Here is a 21032-nt window from a genome sequence, read left to right as displayed (position 1 = left end):
ACGCTTGGCAGGATAAAATTGTAAATTTGTACTTAGACGTTTTCTTTTGAAAATCCAAATATAACTGTGTAAATTTGAATAATTTTCAAAAGGGAAATTTTGTTAGACTTGAGTTTTGGAAAATCTTAAATTTTTCTTTGGTGAAAATTTTAATTTTGTAGAAATGAGGCTAAATTGCAAAATCGATTTTTGACTCTAGAGGCAATTTCATTTTTGTCAAAAAAACTTTATGGCATAGCAAAATCGATTTGGATATAAAATTGCAAAATTTGGTTTTAATAGATTAAAATTGCCTTGAAAACTTTGTCTTTAATGAAATTGGTAATTTAATATTGAAAAATGGCTTTTGGTTAGCCAAAATCCAATTTTAATGACGTATTAATTACTAAATCCTCATTAAATGGAAATATTTAACACCCCAAGGCACCATTTAATTTCTTTTTGCAATTTAGAACTAATTGGCAATTTTAAAAGGCAATTTTGATTTGGCAAAGTTAATTCTTAGCTAAGTATTTAATTGTGGGCCATAATTTTGAATTAATTTTTGTTTTTTCTCCCCTCTAGGTCCAAGTCGGCCAGCAGGGAAGACATGTGGAGTTGGGTATAAGAGGAGATCCTTCCCCCTTTCTCCCTCATTCCTCATTCATTCTTTCCATGCTTGGGCGAGTTTTCTTGTGAAGAGGAGATTTGGTGTTTGGCGAATTTGTTTCAAGGCAGATTTTCTTCTTATTGGGCAATTTTCCTTCTTGAGGGCAGATTTCTCTTCCTTGGCGATTTTCCTTCTTGAGGGCAGATTTCTCTTCCATTGGCGATTTCTTCCTTGGGCAGTTTTGGCCCTTGCTTTTGGGCAATTTTTTATTGGAGGGCAGATTTTTACAAGTTCTGATTTTCAAGAGGCGTTGTGAATTCTGACCTAAATTGGGAGATTTTATTTGGGAAATTATTGAGATCAAAGGTCTGAATTTTTGTGGACAAATGGTGGATAGTTTCAAATGTTTAAATTTCTAATTTGCAAGAGGGTTTAAAATTCTCAAAGTCTGATCCTAAAATTCCATAAGTGTCAAGGCCCTGCTATTGGTAGAGGTGACTTTTAATCATTTAGAGTTGAAAGGGGTCCTAAAGCTGACTTCCTTCTTTCGTTCTAGTCTAAGGATTGCCTCCCTTGGTTCTGCTAGTCTAATTTTCCACCACTTCACGATCCCGTAATAGGGCGACGAGATGGAGGATGTTAGTACAAGCAAGAATTCTAAGGGGACAAACACTAAGAAAGGCAGAGGATATGATGCCCAAAACACCTTTCTTCTCAAAAATGAGGCGAATAACCGATACCAATGTTGGTACAGTAAACATGATACAGGTAGAGGTGACTTTTAATCATTTAGAGTTGAAAGGGGTCCTTAAGCTGACTTCCTTCTTTCATTCTAGTCTAAGGATTGCCTCCCTTGGTTCTGTTAGTCTAATTGTGCACCACTTTACCATCCCGTAATAGGGCGACGAGATGGAGGATGTTAGTACAAGCAAGAATCCTACGGGGATAAACACTAAGAAAGACAGAGGATATGATGCGCAAAACACCTTTCTTCTCGAAAATAAAGCAAATAGCTGATACCAATATATACAAATAAAGGACAGACTAAAGGAAGGACAATCCCCCTTTGGCAAAGAAGATATACGGGAATTAGTTGCACAGCTCAGCCCAAGCATCGACACTTCCATTTCAACCATGATGGGTGATGTTGGGATGGTGCTTGATTTTGAAGACATCAGAGAAGGAGATATCAATGAGACAAAACTTGGATCGAGATTGGATGAGCTAGGAAACATTGCCATCAAGAAGAAACATTTGAACACCCTTCCCTCCCTAAATGCTTTCATCGGATTCACAAAGGAATATAAGAAAGATCATGAGAAGACACTACAAGCAGCAAGCAGCAAGCAGCATGGTGAGATCGGCAGAGCTCAAGATAAAGTGCACACCTTGTCTTTCAATGGAAGAAATCAACAAAAGGCTAGCTAGGTTCATTGCCTTAGCTAAAAGAACAAAAGAAAAGGGGAGAGTCATATTAGAAGATCATTTAATGTAAGCCCAAATGGCAATTTCTCTTTCTTCTAGAATAGGACAAGTGTCATTTTCTGATTGGTCGTCATTTTGATGCCTTCTCATTGGTTGCCACTTTTTACACTTTTTTCATTGGTCCATTGATGAGGTGGCGTCTTCTCATTGGCCAATGGGGTAGCAACCCTAATTAGGGTTTTTATGATCCAATCTGAATCGTTGATCTTGTTTTGATCTCCACCGTCCGTTGTATTTTTGGCCCCTATATAAGGCCATTTGCTCTCATTTATAAAGGGTTGGATAAATTGTTGCTAAGATAATACCAAAATTCGCTATTTCTTTCTCATTGTTGTGACTTGCATGGTGATTAAGGGCCTTTGGTATTATTCCATGGTTTCTACTTCCAAAAAGTTAGAGTAGATTTCTTTTCAAGTTCTTGAAGCAAATTTCATTTCAAGTAGCTAAGTAAGAGTAAAGTAGATGGATAGTTGTATGGTAGCAAATGTTTGATAGGGATCAATACTAGACCACTAGCATCCTAGCAGCTTGTTGGGAAGCCTTGTGTGGCAAACTAGTTTATTATTCCTTTAAATCATTGCACCTGTGGAAGTGAGGCCGCTAGTTAGCTTTCATTAGGTTCGATCCTAGTCCATTTGCTAGTCTTCCATCCTTAGGAGTAGGAGTAGGATAGCAAGTAATTTAGGACTTAGAACTTAGGAAAAGAGAGTTAGAAAACACCAGTCATAAGAACCATTCACCCTCCACCACCATCACTTTCCATTAACATCATCTACCATTCATGCCAAACCACCATCTCCATCATCCCACCAAAGTCCAAGTCATCCTCAACAATTTACGTAAGGCCGCCTACGTGATTACCAGCAAATCACATCGATAAAACTAAGTGAGTATCCACAAGTATAAGGAACATTGGAGTTATTCTCATATCCCATGAGCAATAACTTTTCAAGAGAGGAATTGTATGTTTGATACTCCGTATCAAATATTCAATTACTAATATGTAAGTGATACAAAACTCGCATCAACAAGTTTGTATAACCACTTAGACTTAGTTCAACATTCGTGTACCTTAAACCATATTCAACTGTTCCACGAAGATATCTGAGAATGTGTTTTGCCGCTACTAAATGAGCTTGTTTGGGTCCACACATGAATTTACAGCATACCATATGTCAAGTCTTGTATTCACTAAATACATTAAGGACCCAATAATTTGTCGATAGAGAGTAGGATCAACATTTTCAGAATCTTTAGTTTCTTCTTTTAGTTTTTGTAGATTATTTTCCATAGGAGTCTTCATAGGTTTGCTTTCCATCATTCCAAATCTTTTTAGTACATCCAATGCATACTTTCCTTGATTCAGAATGATCTCATTAGCATATTGGCATACTTCTAGTCCCAAAAGGTAGTGTAGTAACCCTAGATCCTTCACATCAAATTCAGATGCTAGATCTTTTTTGCATTTGACAATTAGGTGATTTTCTCGTGTAATCAGTAGATCATCAACATATCGTACCCCTTGTTGCACTTTAAAATACAGGTTAGGGTCTACATCGTTTTTAGAGAAACCAAGTTTGGTTAAGTGATGATCTATTCGTTCATACCAAGCTCATGGAGCTTGTTTTAGCCCATATAATGCCTTCTTAAATCTGCATACATGAGATTGTTTATTATGTACCACAAACCCTTCAAGTTATTCATGGTAGACTTCTTCTATTACTCTATTCAAAAGGATGGCCTTAACATCCATTTGATATATTTCCCATCCTTTAAAAGCAGCAATAGCTATTAGAATTCTAGCAGAGGTATATATGGCAACTGGAGCAAAAGTTTCCTAATTGTAGATTCCTTCCTTTTGAAAGAAACCCCTTGCAACAAACCTAGCTTTGTGTTTGCCAACACTTTTGTCTAAGGTATGCTTCATTTTAAATAACCATTTGGAGGATACAACTGATTTACTTTTGGGTCTAGGAACAATATCCCGAACATCATTTTTGAGAATTTAGTTATATTCCTTTGTCATGGCATCTTTCCAAGTTTGTTATTTCATGGTTTCTTCTACATCTAAAAGATTAGAACTTGTGAGTTCACTCATGAGTGCGATATAGCTAGAAAATATGTTTGGGTGTTTTCTTTCTCTAATAGACCCAGAAGAAGCTGTACTATTTTCTTCGATTAGCTTTCTAGCCCATAGAGGTCTCTTCTTATTTTCTTTAGATATGTATGTCATATCCATAGATTCTGAATAGTTATCTCCTTCTATTTGATTCTCACTCTAAATCTCAGGAATTTGTTCTTCTTGGGTTTCTTCATTATTAGATTCATTTTCAGCTTTGGATCTTTTGTACACAATATCTTCATCAAATATTACATATCGACTCAATTCAATGTTTCTTTGATTGGGGATGAATATACGATAAGTTTTAGAAGTTTCCCTATATCCTACAATAATCCCTCTTTTCCCTGAAGGTTCTAGTTTAGTTCTTTTCTCTTTAAGAATGTGAATATAAACAGCGCACCCAAATATTCTTAGAAGACTAACATTAGGTTGCTTTCCAAAAAATGCTTCTTCAAGGGTTTTATTTTCAAGATGTGAGTGTGGACACCTATTTTGAATTAAAACAGCAGTATTAGAGGCTTCACCCCAAAGGTAAGTTTCTAGGTTTGATCGTGAAGCTGAAAACTCCTACTTGATCCCAACACCTTTGCAATAATTGGAGATGTCTGAAGCATATTCCTTACCATTATCAAGTCTTAATATTTTAATTCTCTTTTCTGATATGTTTCTACGAGAGCTTTGAATTCTCTAAACTTTGCCAAATCTCTTCAGACTCTTTACATTTAAGAAAGTAAATCCATGTTTTTCTAGAGAGGTCATCAATAAAGATGATGTAGTATAAGTATCCTCCTAAGGAAGGGACAGACATTGACTTGCGTAAGTCAGAGTGGATAAGGTTTGGGACTTCTTTGGTTTTACTTTCATTGCTATGAAAGGTGGTTTTAATGTTCTTCTTTAAAGGACAACCTTTACAAATTCCTTCATGATTGGGTTGGAGTTTAACCAACCCTATTACCATTTACTCTAAAGAGGGTAATCCTCGAAAATGAAGATGCCCTAGTCTCCTGTACTAGATTTCATCTTCTTTGATGGAATAATGAATTAGTGTTGTAGGTGAGCATGAGTTTAGTTTATATAGACATCCATGTCTATAACCAAATTTATGAGCATTTTTTATAGTTAGTTCCTAGGCCAAGCTACGACTTTTCCTTCCATAAATGTGACCATGTATCCTTCATCTTCAAGAGCTGATATAGAGATCAAGTTTCTTTTTATGCCATGTAAGTATAGTACTTTAGTGAGTTCAATTAAGATTCTTGATTTAAGATTTATAGTACATGTTCCAATGCCTTTCACTAGATAGTTGGTGTCATCTTCTGTAACAAACGGATTTTCACATCTAAATCAAAGACGTTTTATACTAAAAACTCCCAACATTTATATAGATAACTGAATCCTTTTCACATGACAATAACTACTTTTAACAATTAACAAATAATAACTGTAATCATATTCAAGATCAACTACTAATTATTCATAACTGTAATTTCATGGTCAGCTGAAATAAATAGATTAACAACTAACTATCATAACTGTATTCATGATCAACTTATTAACAAGTAAAGTAATTGCTTAACAAGAAAGAAAGGAACATACAAGCATCATCAGAGGATATTTTAGTTGGTTGTGCAAGCCTCGGCATTGGTGAGAGGAGAAACATTGACATAGGCTTAACCTCCCAACCTCGAACCATACTTATCCCCACACATTCTATTATATTAGAATGGCCCTCCCTACCTCGGGATCGAGCTTGGGATGTTCTTCAGTCCAGCCACCCGAGCATCCTGGTGTTTTGAGTATCCACCCAGTTATGAAACGGACATGCTTACATAACTAGCGCTACGGACATCAAGTGATCATTAGATGGCACATATGCCTATAAGCTACCTTGGCCAAGGATTTCTAATAGGTTCATCGACCTGATCACCACCACTCGACTTGACAACAGGTTCCATTATAGGGACAAACATGAGCTATTAAGCATTTTTCTTTTAAGTTATTCATGTCTGATTTCTTCTTTGTTTTCTTGCAGATTTGTTCCACCTCTTCACCATTCATGGTTTCACAGCCAGTGATTCCCAATTGTATTAAAAGATTATGAGCACTATGCCCTTTCACACCTCTTCACCATTCTTGGCTACATTGCCGGTGAATCGCAGGTGTATTAAAAGATTATGAGCATTCTGTGATGTTCCAATCCTCTTTTATGATAAGACGAATGGATGAAATGGTTTACTTGTGCGCAAGAGTACGGATGATGAACGATATGGATACAAATCTGCTTAGGAAAGTCTGTACGGACGGCCACAGGAAGCCGTACAGGATGCAAAGAGGTCGTACGGATGCCAAGAAGGCTGTACGGCAGTCTAGTCTATGCCACCCCATGGAGAATTGACTATACGGAAGGAATACTTGGCCGTACAGTGCCAAGAGAGGGTCGTACGGTGGAAGGGATGGTCGTATGGTTGTACAGACCAAGGTGGCCATACGGTGGGCGAAAGGGGAGGGAGTAAGGAAGGTATAGGGTGAGGGAAAAGGCCGTACAGTGGCAAAAAGGGCATAAGTTGTACAATGCAGAGTTAAATGATATGGATGGAAAAGGGATGAGGGTCGTACGGCCAAGGTATGAGCAATACGGAAAATGACAGGAAGCCACACAGATAGGTATCGGGGACCAAAACAACATACACCCTTGTTCATACACAAAACACAATAGATCCTAATGAAAACCACACAATAATAGAGATTTGAATATGAATAATAATTTCCAGAAGATAATGCTCCGATTTGCCAGATCCGTGCGAAGTATTACATGCAACAACGAAATAGGGTGAGGGTTGAATCCCACCGAAACTGCACAAGCCAAATAGGGAAGATCTTTCACTGCCAAAATGGCGAACGATCCAGAACTCTAACAAGAATTCGCAATACAAAGAAATTAATCCAAAAGCATGCACACTACAATCTACAAGCCATGCTTAAATACTCGTCGGGAAATTTTTCGAGGGTGTACAAAGATAGCCAACTACGACACAAACTATGAAATCAAAAATAAAATGGGTTTGAGATATATTAAATCAATCGGCCCATCACAAAAGTTTGATTTATTTTTTATTTTATAACGGGAACATTACACATTTTGCCCTTCATATCTTCCATCATGAGTTATGACATATTATTCTTGTGAATAGAAACAATCATACAAGTTCTTATTGAATACAGAAACTCTTCTTTATGGAATACTGCTCAACTGGATATAAAGAGATTAAGAAAAAGTTCTTTGTAAGTCTTCAAGGTTTATTCAGCAAGTAAAAACTAATAATCATGAACATAGACATAAGAAGAAGTTATGATCCTAGCCGACTGCTATAGATTTGCATTTAAAAACTTGAAAGGTTAATTCATGACCTGAATTGTATTCTTTGGAAAACTTGAATCTTAACGGCTCCCTCTTGGCTTTCTTCAATGCTGATCCGCAGTATTTTAGCCAGAATTACTTGCTTGACTATGTTGGAATTGCTCAATCTGAACAAGGTTGATAACAATGGTAATTTGCAGAAGACTTAATGGCAGATTGCAGATGTTTCAAGGCAGATTGCAAAGTAGTTTGACTGATTGGAAATCGTATCAAGGCAGATTGCAAAGACATTTTAATGGCTGATTGGAAATCATATAAGGCAGATTGCAAAAATGTTTTAATGGCTGATTGGAAATCGTACCAAGGCATATTGCGGTCGTAACAGTGCAAGGACGAGTTGGTAATTGAGAATTCGGGCACCAAGGAGAAAGGTGATCTTGGCCCTCCCTCACGGCTTCGTTAAATGGAAAGCATACATGACTCCTTGGCTCCCACTGGTTACAAAAAGATTATAATTGATTCAAATTTCCAAGTAATAAATCGACTATGAAAAGAGAGGGAAAGAAAGAATAAAATAAAAAGTTGAAAAGAGAAGTTGGAAAGATTATAATTTTCATTTATTATTATAATACATTCTTATATATGTTCATGGAAGTATATCAATGGGGTGACATCATTAAATTACGTTATTATAATTTATTAGTGCCATTTCATTTTTATACTTATGTGTACGTAAGTATTTATTATAATAATGTGCAATTAAAAATCTCTTGAGGTATGTATTATATTTTAATTTGAACTATTTTATTTTTTTCTTAGATTATTTTTCTTAATAGCTCATGCTGTCCCAAAAATGTATCCTGTGATCAAGTTGTTGCATCCTTTCCAAAGAAGTTTAAGGTCATACTTGCCGATTCTAATGACTGAACTTAAGCGAACATCCCACTCCGATGATCCCGTTTAGCAATGCCTCCCCTCTCTTCATCTTCTCCTACAATCACCCATAAAAACACTTCTGCCATAATAATAATTCATAAAAACATATTAATCGTTATTTTAAATCAAACAACTGCTAATCACCTAATAACAATTATTGGTTAACGACCATCTTCATTAACAGTTAATACAACGTTTATAAATAATTACCTATTTCACATAATCATGAAAGAATAATTCGTTAAGTCCAACGGTTATGAACAAGTTTAAAATTAGGTCAAAATTTTGGAATGTAACATCTTCAATAGTTACATCATCAACATAGTCTTCCTCAATTGAATCTATTTGTTCTTTGAACCCAATAATGTGTCGAGATGCTTCACTATCAATCACCCATGTATTTGATCTGTTAGATACTTCACTAGATAGAGTTGAATAGAAAGCATTATTTTCTGAATTTTCATTAGAGTTGCTGACTTTGGCAATGAAGTTTGTTTCTTGAGCCTATCAGGACATTTAGATAGTGGATGACCATGCTTATCACATCTAAACCATTGCATTTTGGACTAGTCTACATGTTTCCTTTTTCCTTTGAATTTTTGTTTCTTCTTTCTTTTATTCACCTGAGTTGAAAGAACTTGGATATCATCCACTGTGTAAGAGATACCAATGCCTCGAGATGTTAACATACATTCTTCCTGTATGCAATCAGCTTTGAGTCTACCAAAATTAGGAAGCCTGAATCGAGAGCATACTCCTTGTCTAAAAGTATCCCATGATGTTAGTAGTCCTTTTAAAGCCATTGTGGTTAATTCCTTGCCATCACAGATATGATCTATGGTAGATATTTGATTTCTAAGCTCTGTTATTCTCATAAAATGTGATGAAATGGTCTCTCCTTTATCCATCTTGATATTGGAGAGTTTGTCTCTTAATGTGATAATTTGGATGGTACTATTGATCTCAAACATCTCTTCAGAAGCTTTGTATATCTCATTTGTTGTGTCTAGCTCTATGATGATTGGGAGTGGATGGTCCTTAACGCCGTTCTCATCATTTTCCCATTTTTCCCATTCATCACTTCCTTTATTGTTTGGATTTTCCAATGAATTTTTTTAGACCATTCCCCTTCAAGGTTAACTTCATCCGCAATTTCCATCCTGAAAAATTTGAGTCACCTTCGAGCTTCTCTTCCAGTCTTATATCATTCACTATTTTGAAGAATATGAAATTTTATGAATATTTGAGTGTACTATATAGGTAAGTTCGATCAGGATAATCTCTCAGACTTGCTCTGATACCATGTTAAGATTTACCTATCTAATTTTACAATTTGACTTTCTTAATAATCCCTGCATGTATTCTTGGGCAAACTTGACCGACATGAATAGAGCTGATTAAATAATATTATACTCAAAATAGATAAGGTTATTTCCAATATAATCCAATGTTATTTACAGATTATACTTTGAGATTTATTTCTGTAAACTGATTTTGTTTTGAACTGGAGAAGACTGCACTCGATATCCTTGTGTTTGATACTTGAAGATTGATTGAAATTGTATGTCTTCTATGATCAAATAGGAAGGTGGGTGCGGAGATTTGTATGTGACGGAGAGTCACACACTATAGGCATGAGTCTTAGAAGAGACAAGACCTCTCGGGTGTGACTCTTAGTCACCGTAATTGCAGATAAAACATTAGTTACATTACTTAAACCGCCAACCGTTTAATTTGATCAAATGTCAATTACATAGTCGAATGCAAAACTTGATCAACCTCCAATGCACAATTGATATATATTATAGTTTAAGTCTCATTTAATATTATATATATATGTATACATGTATATATAAGTCAAATATATATATATATCATTTATTTCAATGTGCAATAATAATATTAAAAATATAATAATAGAAATATATATTACATCAATATTATTATAATTATCAGGCTAAGCTATACATTACCACCTTTCAACCTAAACATCTTTTTCACAGCCATAACATGTGTTTCTTTAGGGTTTTTGCCTAAATCTAGATACAAAATAAACTGCGTACATGATATTAGGGTTAGATGTTAAATACAACAAACCTCCAATCATCAAACTATACTTGCTTGAATCAACCTTCAATGAATTATCTTCATTTGTCAACTTCACTTGATAACAATACGAGTGCTAACTGCTTTTGAGTTCTCTAACCCAAACTTCTCCAATTAGCTCCTTCACATACTTGGATTCAAAAATAAATATGCCTTTACCACACAAGCACATGAAGTTACAAAGTCATCCATTCTAATCTTTTTTCTTGGTTTGATCGTGTAAAAAAAATTTAAGGATTGATGTTTCGGATCACACTACATGATGCATCATTTTTATTTTCCTTGCTCTCTTGCATCTTGATGATGGCAAAAGCTAGGGAGGTTAATATTACGATAATAGATAATTGTCTATTAATAGTTAATGGTAATCTATTGTAAATATCTAGTTAGCTTCAGCTTTTTTAGCTTTCTCAATTAGAATAGAATGTATCTATTTTGTACGATCGTTTCCTAAGGAAACATCGTTTTATTCTTTTGTATATAATGACCTTTCTATCTCTGTTAATAACAAGCAAGTATTTTACCAATTACTTCGTAATATGGTATCAGAGCCAATACTTCAATTTTTTTTGAAAATTTTATAATTTCTTTTGAAATTATTTGTTAAAATTTTTTGAATTTATTCCTAAGATTTTTCCACACAAACTCGGCTAGGGTTTCCAATTTTTTTTGGGTAGACTTTCTTCTGTTCGAATCTTGAGGAATTACAACCAACAAAAATCGCATCAATAATACACTCGGCCAGGTTTTTTCAACGAAACAAATCACCTGATTTGTCTGCAAATCGTCTAATCTTTGGTTCATGAATACAGAGATTCGATTAAATGCTTGCATCCCGTGCGATTTCCATTTTTTCGAAGAGTGGTCTGCCCTAAAAACCGCGACTTCTACAAAACACGTTTTCTACTACTCACATTTTTCGTTGGCTAGGGCTCGATTTTGCTACAAAACACGATTTTTTGCTATCATGGCTCCTCCCATAAATTGTGTCTTTGTTTGAATCCCGTTTTTTGAGCAAAAATGTGTCATTTTTTGCAGACAATTTTTTGCATTTGTCTCTCCAAACACACGCCTACTACGTCATTCTTTGGTTTCTGTTCAGCACTCTCCAACCACATTTGTCCATGCACATCAATCCTTTTTATCAACAACATTATTTCTGCAATTCTTGATCATTCATGGCCATTGGCTAGGGTTTTGCTCGAAACCCTAAATTTTGAACTCGGAAAAAAAAAATTGATTATCAGATACTTGATTTTTCGAGAGCTCAACCAGGTTGTTAGATTTTTCTAGGTGCCTTGATTTTCGTGTCTCAATTTTTGTTTAGCGGATCCAGAAAATGACATCATATTCCTTCTAGGTTTCTCGATCTCTCTTCTAGGTCACTCTGAATTTTTTGGGTCTTCCATTTTTTGTCTCAAAGAACATGCCTTCACAGATTTTTGTCATTTCATTGACAAACGTATCATGGCATCTCTGACAAGCATTATGCTCGAGCACAACTCCAAATTCAATGGTCGAAATTATAGACTTAGAAGCAGCAAATCATCGCAATTGTTGAATATCGGAACACTGATCAACTTGTACTAGATGTTACAAAGCATTTGATTGCTCCTGCTCTTGATCAGGATACATGGGATCTAAACAATCGGGAGGCAGTGATGCTTCTCAAGTTATCTGTGACTGATGATCAACTCTCTCAGATTCCATCCGGCAAGACAATTGTCGAGATCTGGACACATCCAATGGTCTTCATGAGACTTCTAACAAAAGCAGAGCTTTCTTTCTGAAAAGCACTCAATTTTCTATTGTCATGGATGAGCGAACCTCACTCCAAGCACGCCTAAACCGAATTCAGGAAATACGTGATCAGTTACTTGCAATCGATCGCAAGATGGAGGAAGAGGACATTATGGTTATCATTCTTCGGAGTTTACCAAAATCCTATGAGCATTTTTATCGAGACTCTCAACATCACGTCTTCTAGTGTTGATTTGAAGTTCATTGATCTCTGCACGCTTCTACTTTAGCAAGATTGGTGGAAACAACAATACGGTAGTAGCTCCACCTCCACCTCCACAAAGCAAGCCTTTGCTGCTAAATCCTTTCAGAAGGATAAAGGCAAGTTTCAACAGAAGTCTTCTGCTCCAGCATCAGATGGCTCCCGAAAGAAGAACATTCTATGCAACTATTGTCACAAGTTTGGACACATGAAGGTTGAATGTCGAAAACACTAAGCTACACAATCTAAGCAATCAGGTTCGCAGCCCAAAGCAAATAGTGTAGAGCACACTGAGTAGATGGAATCTGCCTTTTACGCCTTCATGGCTAAAAGACCTGTAGATCAGGTGAAATCGTCTGCCTGGTACATTGGTTCAGGTGCCTCTTAGAGACTGGTTTACTGACTACCAACTTTATTCAGACTCTGTTCTTTTTGGTGATATAGAAGAGTACACGGTTGTCGACAACGGCAATATTCAGATTCAGTCTGCTAGGAGGAATTGCATTTTCCTCGATGTGTACTACGTTCCAAGATGGAACTAAATCTATTCTTAGTCAGTCAGCTACTGCAACATTCTCTACACTTGGATGTCACCTTCAGTTTACATCAGTGCACGATCATTGATCGCGCGACTCAGTCTACTATTGCAGTGGGTCTTGAGGATCATGGTCTTTTCAGACTTACTAATTCTGGTGATTCTCGAGACTTAGCTATGGCTGCTCGATGGTCTTCTGTTAGCACACTTTGGCATCAGCAATATGGGCACTTAAATGTGCATTATCTCTCACAACTTTCTCAGGATGAGCTTTCTCTTGGATTGCTAGAGATTCAGACTCAACAGCTTGGAGTCTATGATGCATGCCAAGCTAGGAACAACATCGCACACCTTTCACCAATGGCGATTCATGGCAAGCTTCTCAAGGACTTCAGCTTGTTCATACCGATATCTGCAGCCCCATGGCCACTCCTTTTGTTCTTGGGTCCAAGTATTTTATGTTGTTTGTTGATGATTTCAGTAGAAAAATGTGGGTGTATTTCGTTAAAAAGAAATTAGATGCATTTCCTGTATTTCAAAAAATTAAACCTTCAGTTGAAAAAGAGTCTGGGAAATCTCTTATTACTCTTAGATTAGACAATGGGGGGGAATTTTGTTCTAATGTTTTCTCTAGCTTCTTGGATACACATGGCATGAAACGCCAGTTAACCACACGACACAACAGAATAGTGTAGTTGAACATCGAAACCGAACAATCACTGAGATGGCTCGATCCATGTTCGAACACAGAGATGTTACGAAGAAGTTATGGGCAGAAGCAGTTAACACTGTAGTTTATCTGTTAAACTGGTCACCCACAGTAGCGGTCAAAGGTAAAACTCTGGAAGAGGCCTGGTCATGTCGCAAGCCTAGAATCAGTCACCTGAAGGTTTTTGGCTCCCTTGCTTTTGTTTGGATCCCTGACGCGTCATGCACCAAGTTTGATGCCCAAGAGTCACAAACTCGTGCTTGCTGGATACAATAGTCTTCACAAAACCTACCGCTTGATCGATGTTGAGACATCTCGTCTCATCTACACTCGTGATGTAGTCTTTGATGAGCAAAGAGGACCATCTATGCCTGTTTCTCCTATTCCCAATCCAGCAAAATAGCCTATGAAGGATCATGGTTTGGGAGTTCGGCTTCCACTAGGTCCACCTGGTGGGAGGGCTACAGTAGCTCCTGCAGCTCCAACTATACCAGTGATCCCTGTACAAACACCTCCAACATCTCCAGCAAGATCACCTCAATTTGTAGATGCTCCGCCTGAGTTTGACCCAGATTCTTTTGATGAGGAACCTAATCACCAAGCATCTCCTAATACTAATGTTGGTCATTACCCTCTCCGGCCTAAATGGTGGGCTAAGACGCTTGCTAATCTTCGTGATGATGAGCTCATTGATGGGAGAACTACTCGAAAAAATAGCAAACCTACAAAGTCTGTTAACTTTGCTCTCATGGCCAAAATTCACAGTGTGTTTGAACCCAAACATATTCCAAGGCTAAAGGAATTCTAGAGTGAGAACAGGTCATGACATCTGAACACCAGGACCTACTGAAGAACAACACTTGGGTCCTTCCTAATCTTTCACCAGGGAAGAAACCCATTGGCTGCAAATGGGTTTATGAAATCAAATACAAATCAAATGGTACTTTGGATAAGTACAAAGCTCGTTTAGTTGCGAAGGGCTTCTCTCAGCGTCAAGGCATTGATTATGAGGAGACCTTTTCTCTTCTTGCAAATGAGCACCATCAGATTAGTCCTCGCCATGGCAGCACAATTTGGCTACAAGGTCCATTAGATGGACGTCAAGAGTGCTTTCCTAAATGGTGATCTCCATGAAGAGGCTTACATGACGCAACCTCCTGGTTTCAAGATTGCTGATAAAGACCATCAGGTTCTCAGATTGGTAAAAGCCCTATATGGCTTGAAGCAGGCCCCTCGGGCATGGTACATAAAATTGATAAGTACCTCAATGATCAAGGCTTCAAGAGGAGTTCTTCAAACTCAAATCTGTACATCAAGACTACTAACCGTGATATCATCCTTCTGGTAAATTATGTGGATGATTTGATCATCGCTGGCAGTTCGACATCTTTGATTCAGGGAATCAAATAGAATTTATGTCAATCTTTTGATATGACTAACCTTGGGCTCATGCATTATTGCCTACGTGTTGAGGTTTGGCAACAGTCTTCAAATATATTCATCTCTCAGCCTAAATATGTCAAGGCTCTGTTGGACAAATTTCATACGCAGGATTGCAAGCCTGCATCTACACCTATGGAGAAATGTCTCAAGTTATTCGCAAAGTCTGATTCTCGTTCTGTCGATGATACTACATACAGGCAACTAGTAGGCAGCCTCATTTACCTTTCTGCTACTAGGCCTAATATCAGCTTCGCAGTCAGCTATATCTCACGCTTTATGACAACTCCTAAGGATGATCATTGGATCGTAGCAAAGCGTGTGCTTCGTTATGCGAAGGGCACTTCCGATTATGGACTTCTGTACTCTTGAAGTTCTAATCCTAAACTCAATGAGTTCACAGATTCAAATTGGGCAGGCACTGTTGATGATAAAAAAGTCAACTTTTGGATATGTGTTTAGTTTGGGATCTGGTGCAGTCACATGGACCAGTAAGAAGCAGCAGGCAGTTTCTCTCTCCTCTACAGAGACCGAATACAGAGGGACTGTCAAGGTAGGATGTGAAGTTGTTTGGCTTCGTCGGATGCTTGGAGATATGCAGATGTCACCCGCATGACCGACTACTCTATTTGTTGATAACGAAAGTGTTATCAAGTCGGCCTGAAATCTAATCTTCCATGAACGAACCAAGCATGTGAATGTTCACTGTCACTACATACGTCAGCTGGTTGAAGATGGGAAGATAGACTTGCAATATGTTCCTACCACAAACCAAACTGCAGACATTCTCACCAAGCCTCTTGGTCCTGATAAGTTTGTCAAATTCAGAGGATAGCTTGGTGTTGTGGATAGATTAACCATTAAGGGAGGGTATTACGATAATAGATAATCGTCTATTATTAGTTAATGGTAATCTATTGTAAATATCTAGTTAGGTTTAGCTTTTTTAGCTTTCTCAATTAGAATAAAATGTTTCTATTCTTTACAATCGTTTCCTAAGGAAACATTGTTTTATTCTTTTGTATATAATGACCTTTCAGTCTCTATTATAACAAGCAAGTATTTTACCAATTACTTCATAATAGTTAAGATGTTCAGTTGAAAATCACACCTCACTTTGTCTTTTTAGATACTTTTCAAAGGAGTTCCTCAAACCAGCTAAGATAGGGTATGCCAATTTTAATTACTTCATTTTAAAATTATTTAAATTATTGTGATTTTCCAATTATTCCAAATTATTTATATTATAGGTAATACCACTTACTACATCTTGATGGAGAGGGTACTTGAGTTGCATGAGCTTCTACAATTGATGGTTGTGGTTCCAAAGTGGACCTGATGGTCTAATTCTAGCTCTCTGAAAGAAAGACCAATCAAGGTAAAAATCCTTAATGAAGGTGGACCACAATGAGATAAGTTGCTGATTTTAATTAAAAAATTAAAATTAAATATTAGTCTTTAGATTACTAATTTTTGTATTAAATTAAAGTTTCTAATTCTAATAAATTTATAATAATTTCAAACTATTTGTTTGCATTTTTGCAGATATTTTTGCTTTGTCATCTCCCCTATTGTAGATGTCATTAGATATGTCGGTACAGACTGTCCTAGTCTTGGAGAGATATATGAGACATTTGACACTATGTTGAGGAAGATATAGAATACAATTGCAACTAAGGATTCTATTTTAGGGTTATATGAGGAGCATATTAGGGCCACTGTGATGTGAAGGTGGAACATAATGAATACCACACTTCATATGGCAGCCAACACTCCGAATCCCAATTGGTATGCAGAAATGGATGACGAATACCTTTGTGTGATGATCCAGAGGTATTAGATGGCTTCTCACAAGCCATTGATAAGATGTTTCCAGAGCACAAGGCTTTCATACTTTGCAAACAATTATTTTACTTCACAAACCTTTGTGGGCCAACATTAAGCAATCCAGAGGCAAGGTTGGACAGAGTCATAAAGGCCCAGAAAAATCCTGGGTTGTGGACATGGCATGGGAGAGATACACCACAGCTGAAGGTTCTTGCCACTCACCTCTTTTTACAAGTTGCTAGCTTCTCTACAGCAGAGAGGAATTGGTTTAGATAAGGCTTTATCCACTCCCTCGAGAGGAATAGACTTACATCTAGACAAATGAAGAAGCTAGTGATTGTGCATAGTTCTCTCCACCTTTGGGATCATTAAACTCTAGAATATAGGCACACTCCAACTTTACGGTGGGATGTTGATACTACAAATGTGGTCAAAGCTGATGAGGGGACACCACCAGGATTACTTGGATGGGGATGCACTTGCAATGGAGCATGACAGTGACAATTCAGATGACTCTGATCCTGATACAGAGTTGGCAGAATAGGAATAGAAGTAGTAGTGTGTTTTACTTTTATGTATTTTGATTTTTATATTGAAGATGAAACTATATGGCAGCACTTTAGCCTTTGCGCATTTTGAATGTTAAACTTATTTAAATATTCTTTTGTTATCAAATGCATATATGATATTGGGTCTTGACAATGAATTATGAATACATATTGAATATTGAAACAATGAAATGTTGTAAACTTGTATGTTAAGGTTCAATGATGTTTAAATAGCATGCTTTATCCATATTTTCATATGAATGTCATGTATACTTGTAAAATTTTCCTATATATTTCAAAAAATTCCTATATTTTATATAATTGTCCCCTTTGTTGTCCTCTTGCCGTCCCCAAACTTGGCAAAGAAATCGCCATCCCAAAAGCCTGTCCCCTTATCCCCTTCCATCCCTATCCAAACATTTGTCGCAACACTGGTAAAATCTGCTTTCTTAAGGCAAAAAAAATTAGGACAGTTAAGGCCCCGAATCTCTGCTCATGTTAAGGAATAGCTTAGTGCTAAAAATAAATTCCCTATCATCCAATTAGTCAATTTACAGAACATCCCTAATTTAAACTCCAATCAGGCACTTAAATATCCCAAGGTATATGCAGAAGGATTGACTCTCCATCTTTTCTATGGAAGGAAGGCCGCCTCTCAATCTCAACGGCCTTGACAAACTCACACAAGGTAGCATTAATGGTACAGAGACCTACTCATTTAGCAAAGGATACAAGATCCTCGGAGGTGACTCTCCTCCTACACCGTAATGGAAACACATATTGCACAAGAAGGCTATCTCTAAAGTACATTTCTTATTTTGGTTAGAAATGCAAAACAAACAACTCACATTAAATTACTTGAGAAATTGCAGCATCATGGATCCTAGCTATTGCATCCTTTGCAAGACAGTCAAAGAAAGTAGAGGCATCTTTTCCTCTACCGTCAGTATCCTAGAGCTGTTTGGAATTATATTTTAAGTAATACCTCTCCCCAAGTTAATGCCCCTGCCTACTTTCAAGGAGCTATGTATATCCTCTTTTCTATACAAGGGGCAAGAAAAAAGTCCTGCTGGCCCACTGCTTCCAAACTTCTTGTTGCCTGGTATCTTCTCTTAAGTATTTGGATAGCCCATGATGCCCTTATATTCAGGGATCAAGTTACCCCGCCTTGGGTCGCTGCTGAGACATTCTAATCCCTTCTAAAGGAGACTGCTTTGACCAACAACAAAAAAAATCTTAAAAATGGAAATTGGATAATGGTTACACTCTTTTATTTGATTACACCTTAAAGGGTAATCCAAATTTCGCTGGCGGATGACCAATTATTCTTGCCAATAAAAAGCCTTACTTGGAATGTATAATTGGTCGTTGCACTACAACAAATAATAATGCTGAAATCCAACCTCTGAAACTAAGTCTTTCTACGCCAGAAGATGAAGGGATTGATCACTTGCAAGCCTTGAAAACTCTCAACTTATTACCAGTGCTGTCACCAAAGCTCTAATTTAAATCCGTTAACGTAGCTTAGACAATCAAATGCATAAATAAAAAGCTCAATCTTTTCTCCCAGGTGAAGTTTCAGCGCATAACAATACAATATAGCAGACTACATATATTCGCATCATGCTTCAGTCTAGTAATTGGCATCTGTTCCAAAACTGTGCCGATGGATTAAGTTTTCATTTCCACGATGCAAATTTAATATCAGTAGCGACAAAGTTACACAGAACGAAATTGCTGAAGACAACAGTCCTACCAGAGATGCTATCAATTACTCATTATCATTCATCTTCGCTAGAATAATTAAAGCGAACCTTTACAGAAACTAGTGAAGGACATTGAATCTTGTAATAATAAACTTCTACTCTAGGAAGCACGAAAAATTGTCCTTCACTGTTCTATTCAAATCTTTTAAATTTGAAAGGTAGCTAGAGTCTCAACGAGCATTTCTGTATTTTCTAAATCTTTAAAGCAAACTAACAAGAAAATCAAAAAAGGTGCACGAATACTGGAGAAACACCTGGAATGTTAAATTCTTTCTGAAGAGAGCGTTGGCCTGAGTGCTAAATCTGGCAGGTCCACGACTAACTGGTGCCATTGAGGCACCTTCTTGTGAAGAAGAGGGCCTCGCCAGCTCCATTTCAAACGTCGAATTTGTTCCAATTTACAGTACAGTGGAAAGGAATAATAGTACAGTGGAAAGGAATAACCTTAATTAGATATAAGGGGAAAAACACGCTTTTTCAAAACTGAGAGCTTCTAACTCGTGGAAAATCCCTAAACCGTGGTTCAACAGACTCCGAATTAATGGTCACATCGCTACGTCCACATCGTTTGTCTTTGCATTCATTTATTGTAATTATCAACTGATTAAGATAAAATATTCAATGTATTTCAATTTAAATTAATTATTTTTTATAAGTAAATGATTAAATAATTCATTTGCTCCCCACACTGGATGTGGATTTTGTGTTTTTCTAATAACCCGGGAATTGCTTGTGACTGAAGCAAACGACTTTCCAACGCTTCTTTTTTAACCGGGTATTTCATGGGAAGTCGTCAATTTTTAAATATTGATGTTTTAACCTCAATTTTAAATCATTTATATTGAGAATAATTTCGTATTAGTTGAGCAGGTGATTTTTGTTATTTAATATTACTTTTAAAAATTTGTTTTTATTTTACAATTGTTTTGTTTTTATTAATAATTTATGTATTTAAACTTTTTATTTAAACAAATAATAACTTCATTGTGAATTTGGAAAAAAAAAATCAATGTTTCTATAATTTAATTATTTAAAATTAAAAGGCAAATTGCGAGCCTCTCATCGGGGAGGTCTTGGGTTCAAATCTACTCGAGATTAACACATAATAATAACTAGCACTTGTACCTGTGAGAGGTTCAAGGGATAAGCCAATAGCGTAATTTAAGAAATTTATCATTGTATGAAATTGCATAGTATAGTAAAGGGTTAAACATTATTTTCCTGATGATAAATAATATTATTTTTCAAGAAAATATGATTTTTAGTGTGGTCCAATAGTGCATAACAACAATGGTATTTTAGAAGCAGAAGAGTAGTATACAATAAAATGGAAAAAAATTATTTGAAGCATGCACAATGTTTGATACAAATGTTTCCCAAGAAATGTATGTGTGGACCTAAATAGTAATTATAATATAATTGTAAATAGCCATTTGAAACACGCATGATACTTGATAGAAGCATTATTTTTAAGTAATAGTAAGTGTGCCAAATTTGACAATACAATATATATGTATGGGTATTACTTGTAGGATATCCCATATTACATTTATATATCATCTAAATGACAAATCAATCTGAGTTTTGTCGTCTCTTTGCTGCATATAAT

The 21032-nt window shown here is 36.5% G+C and overlaps 1 protein-coding gene across 3 annotated transcripts in view; it reads right to left on the bottom strand.

The window, feature by feature from the left end:
* LOC149569542 (ABC transporter A family member 8-like) overlaps nucleotides 1–19978 on the bottom strand; it is a 189173-nt gene extending 169195 nt beyond the window's left edge. The window contains exon 1 of one of the 3 annotated variants that reach the window (XM_089822219.1): nucleotides 19678–19978. In XM_089822219.1, the coding sequence (XP_089678345.1) occupies nucleotides 19678–19797 (120 nt within the window). In that variant the 5' untranslated portion in view covers nucleotides 19798–19978. The remainder of the gene's footprint in view (nucleotides 1–19677) is intronic. The other 2 variants (XM_089822220.1, XM_089822222.1) reach the window with 2 other exon arrangements.
* Between the last annotated feature and the right edge of the window lie 1054 nt (nucleotides 19979–21032).

This window comes from Cupressus sempervirens, chromosome 3, assembly GCF_028749045.1.
Source record: "Cupressus sempervirens isolate cs-2001-9-10 chromosome 3, ASM2874904v1, whole genome shotgun sequence".
Lineage (NCBI taxonomy): Eukaryota > Viridiplantae > Streptophyta > Pinopsida > Cupressales > Cupressaceae > Cupressus > Cupressus sempervirens.
This window is presented reverse-complemented; position numbering and strand designations above follow the sequence as displayed.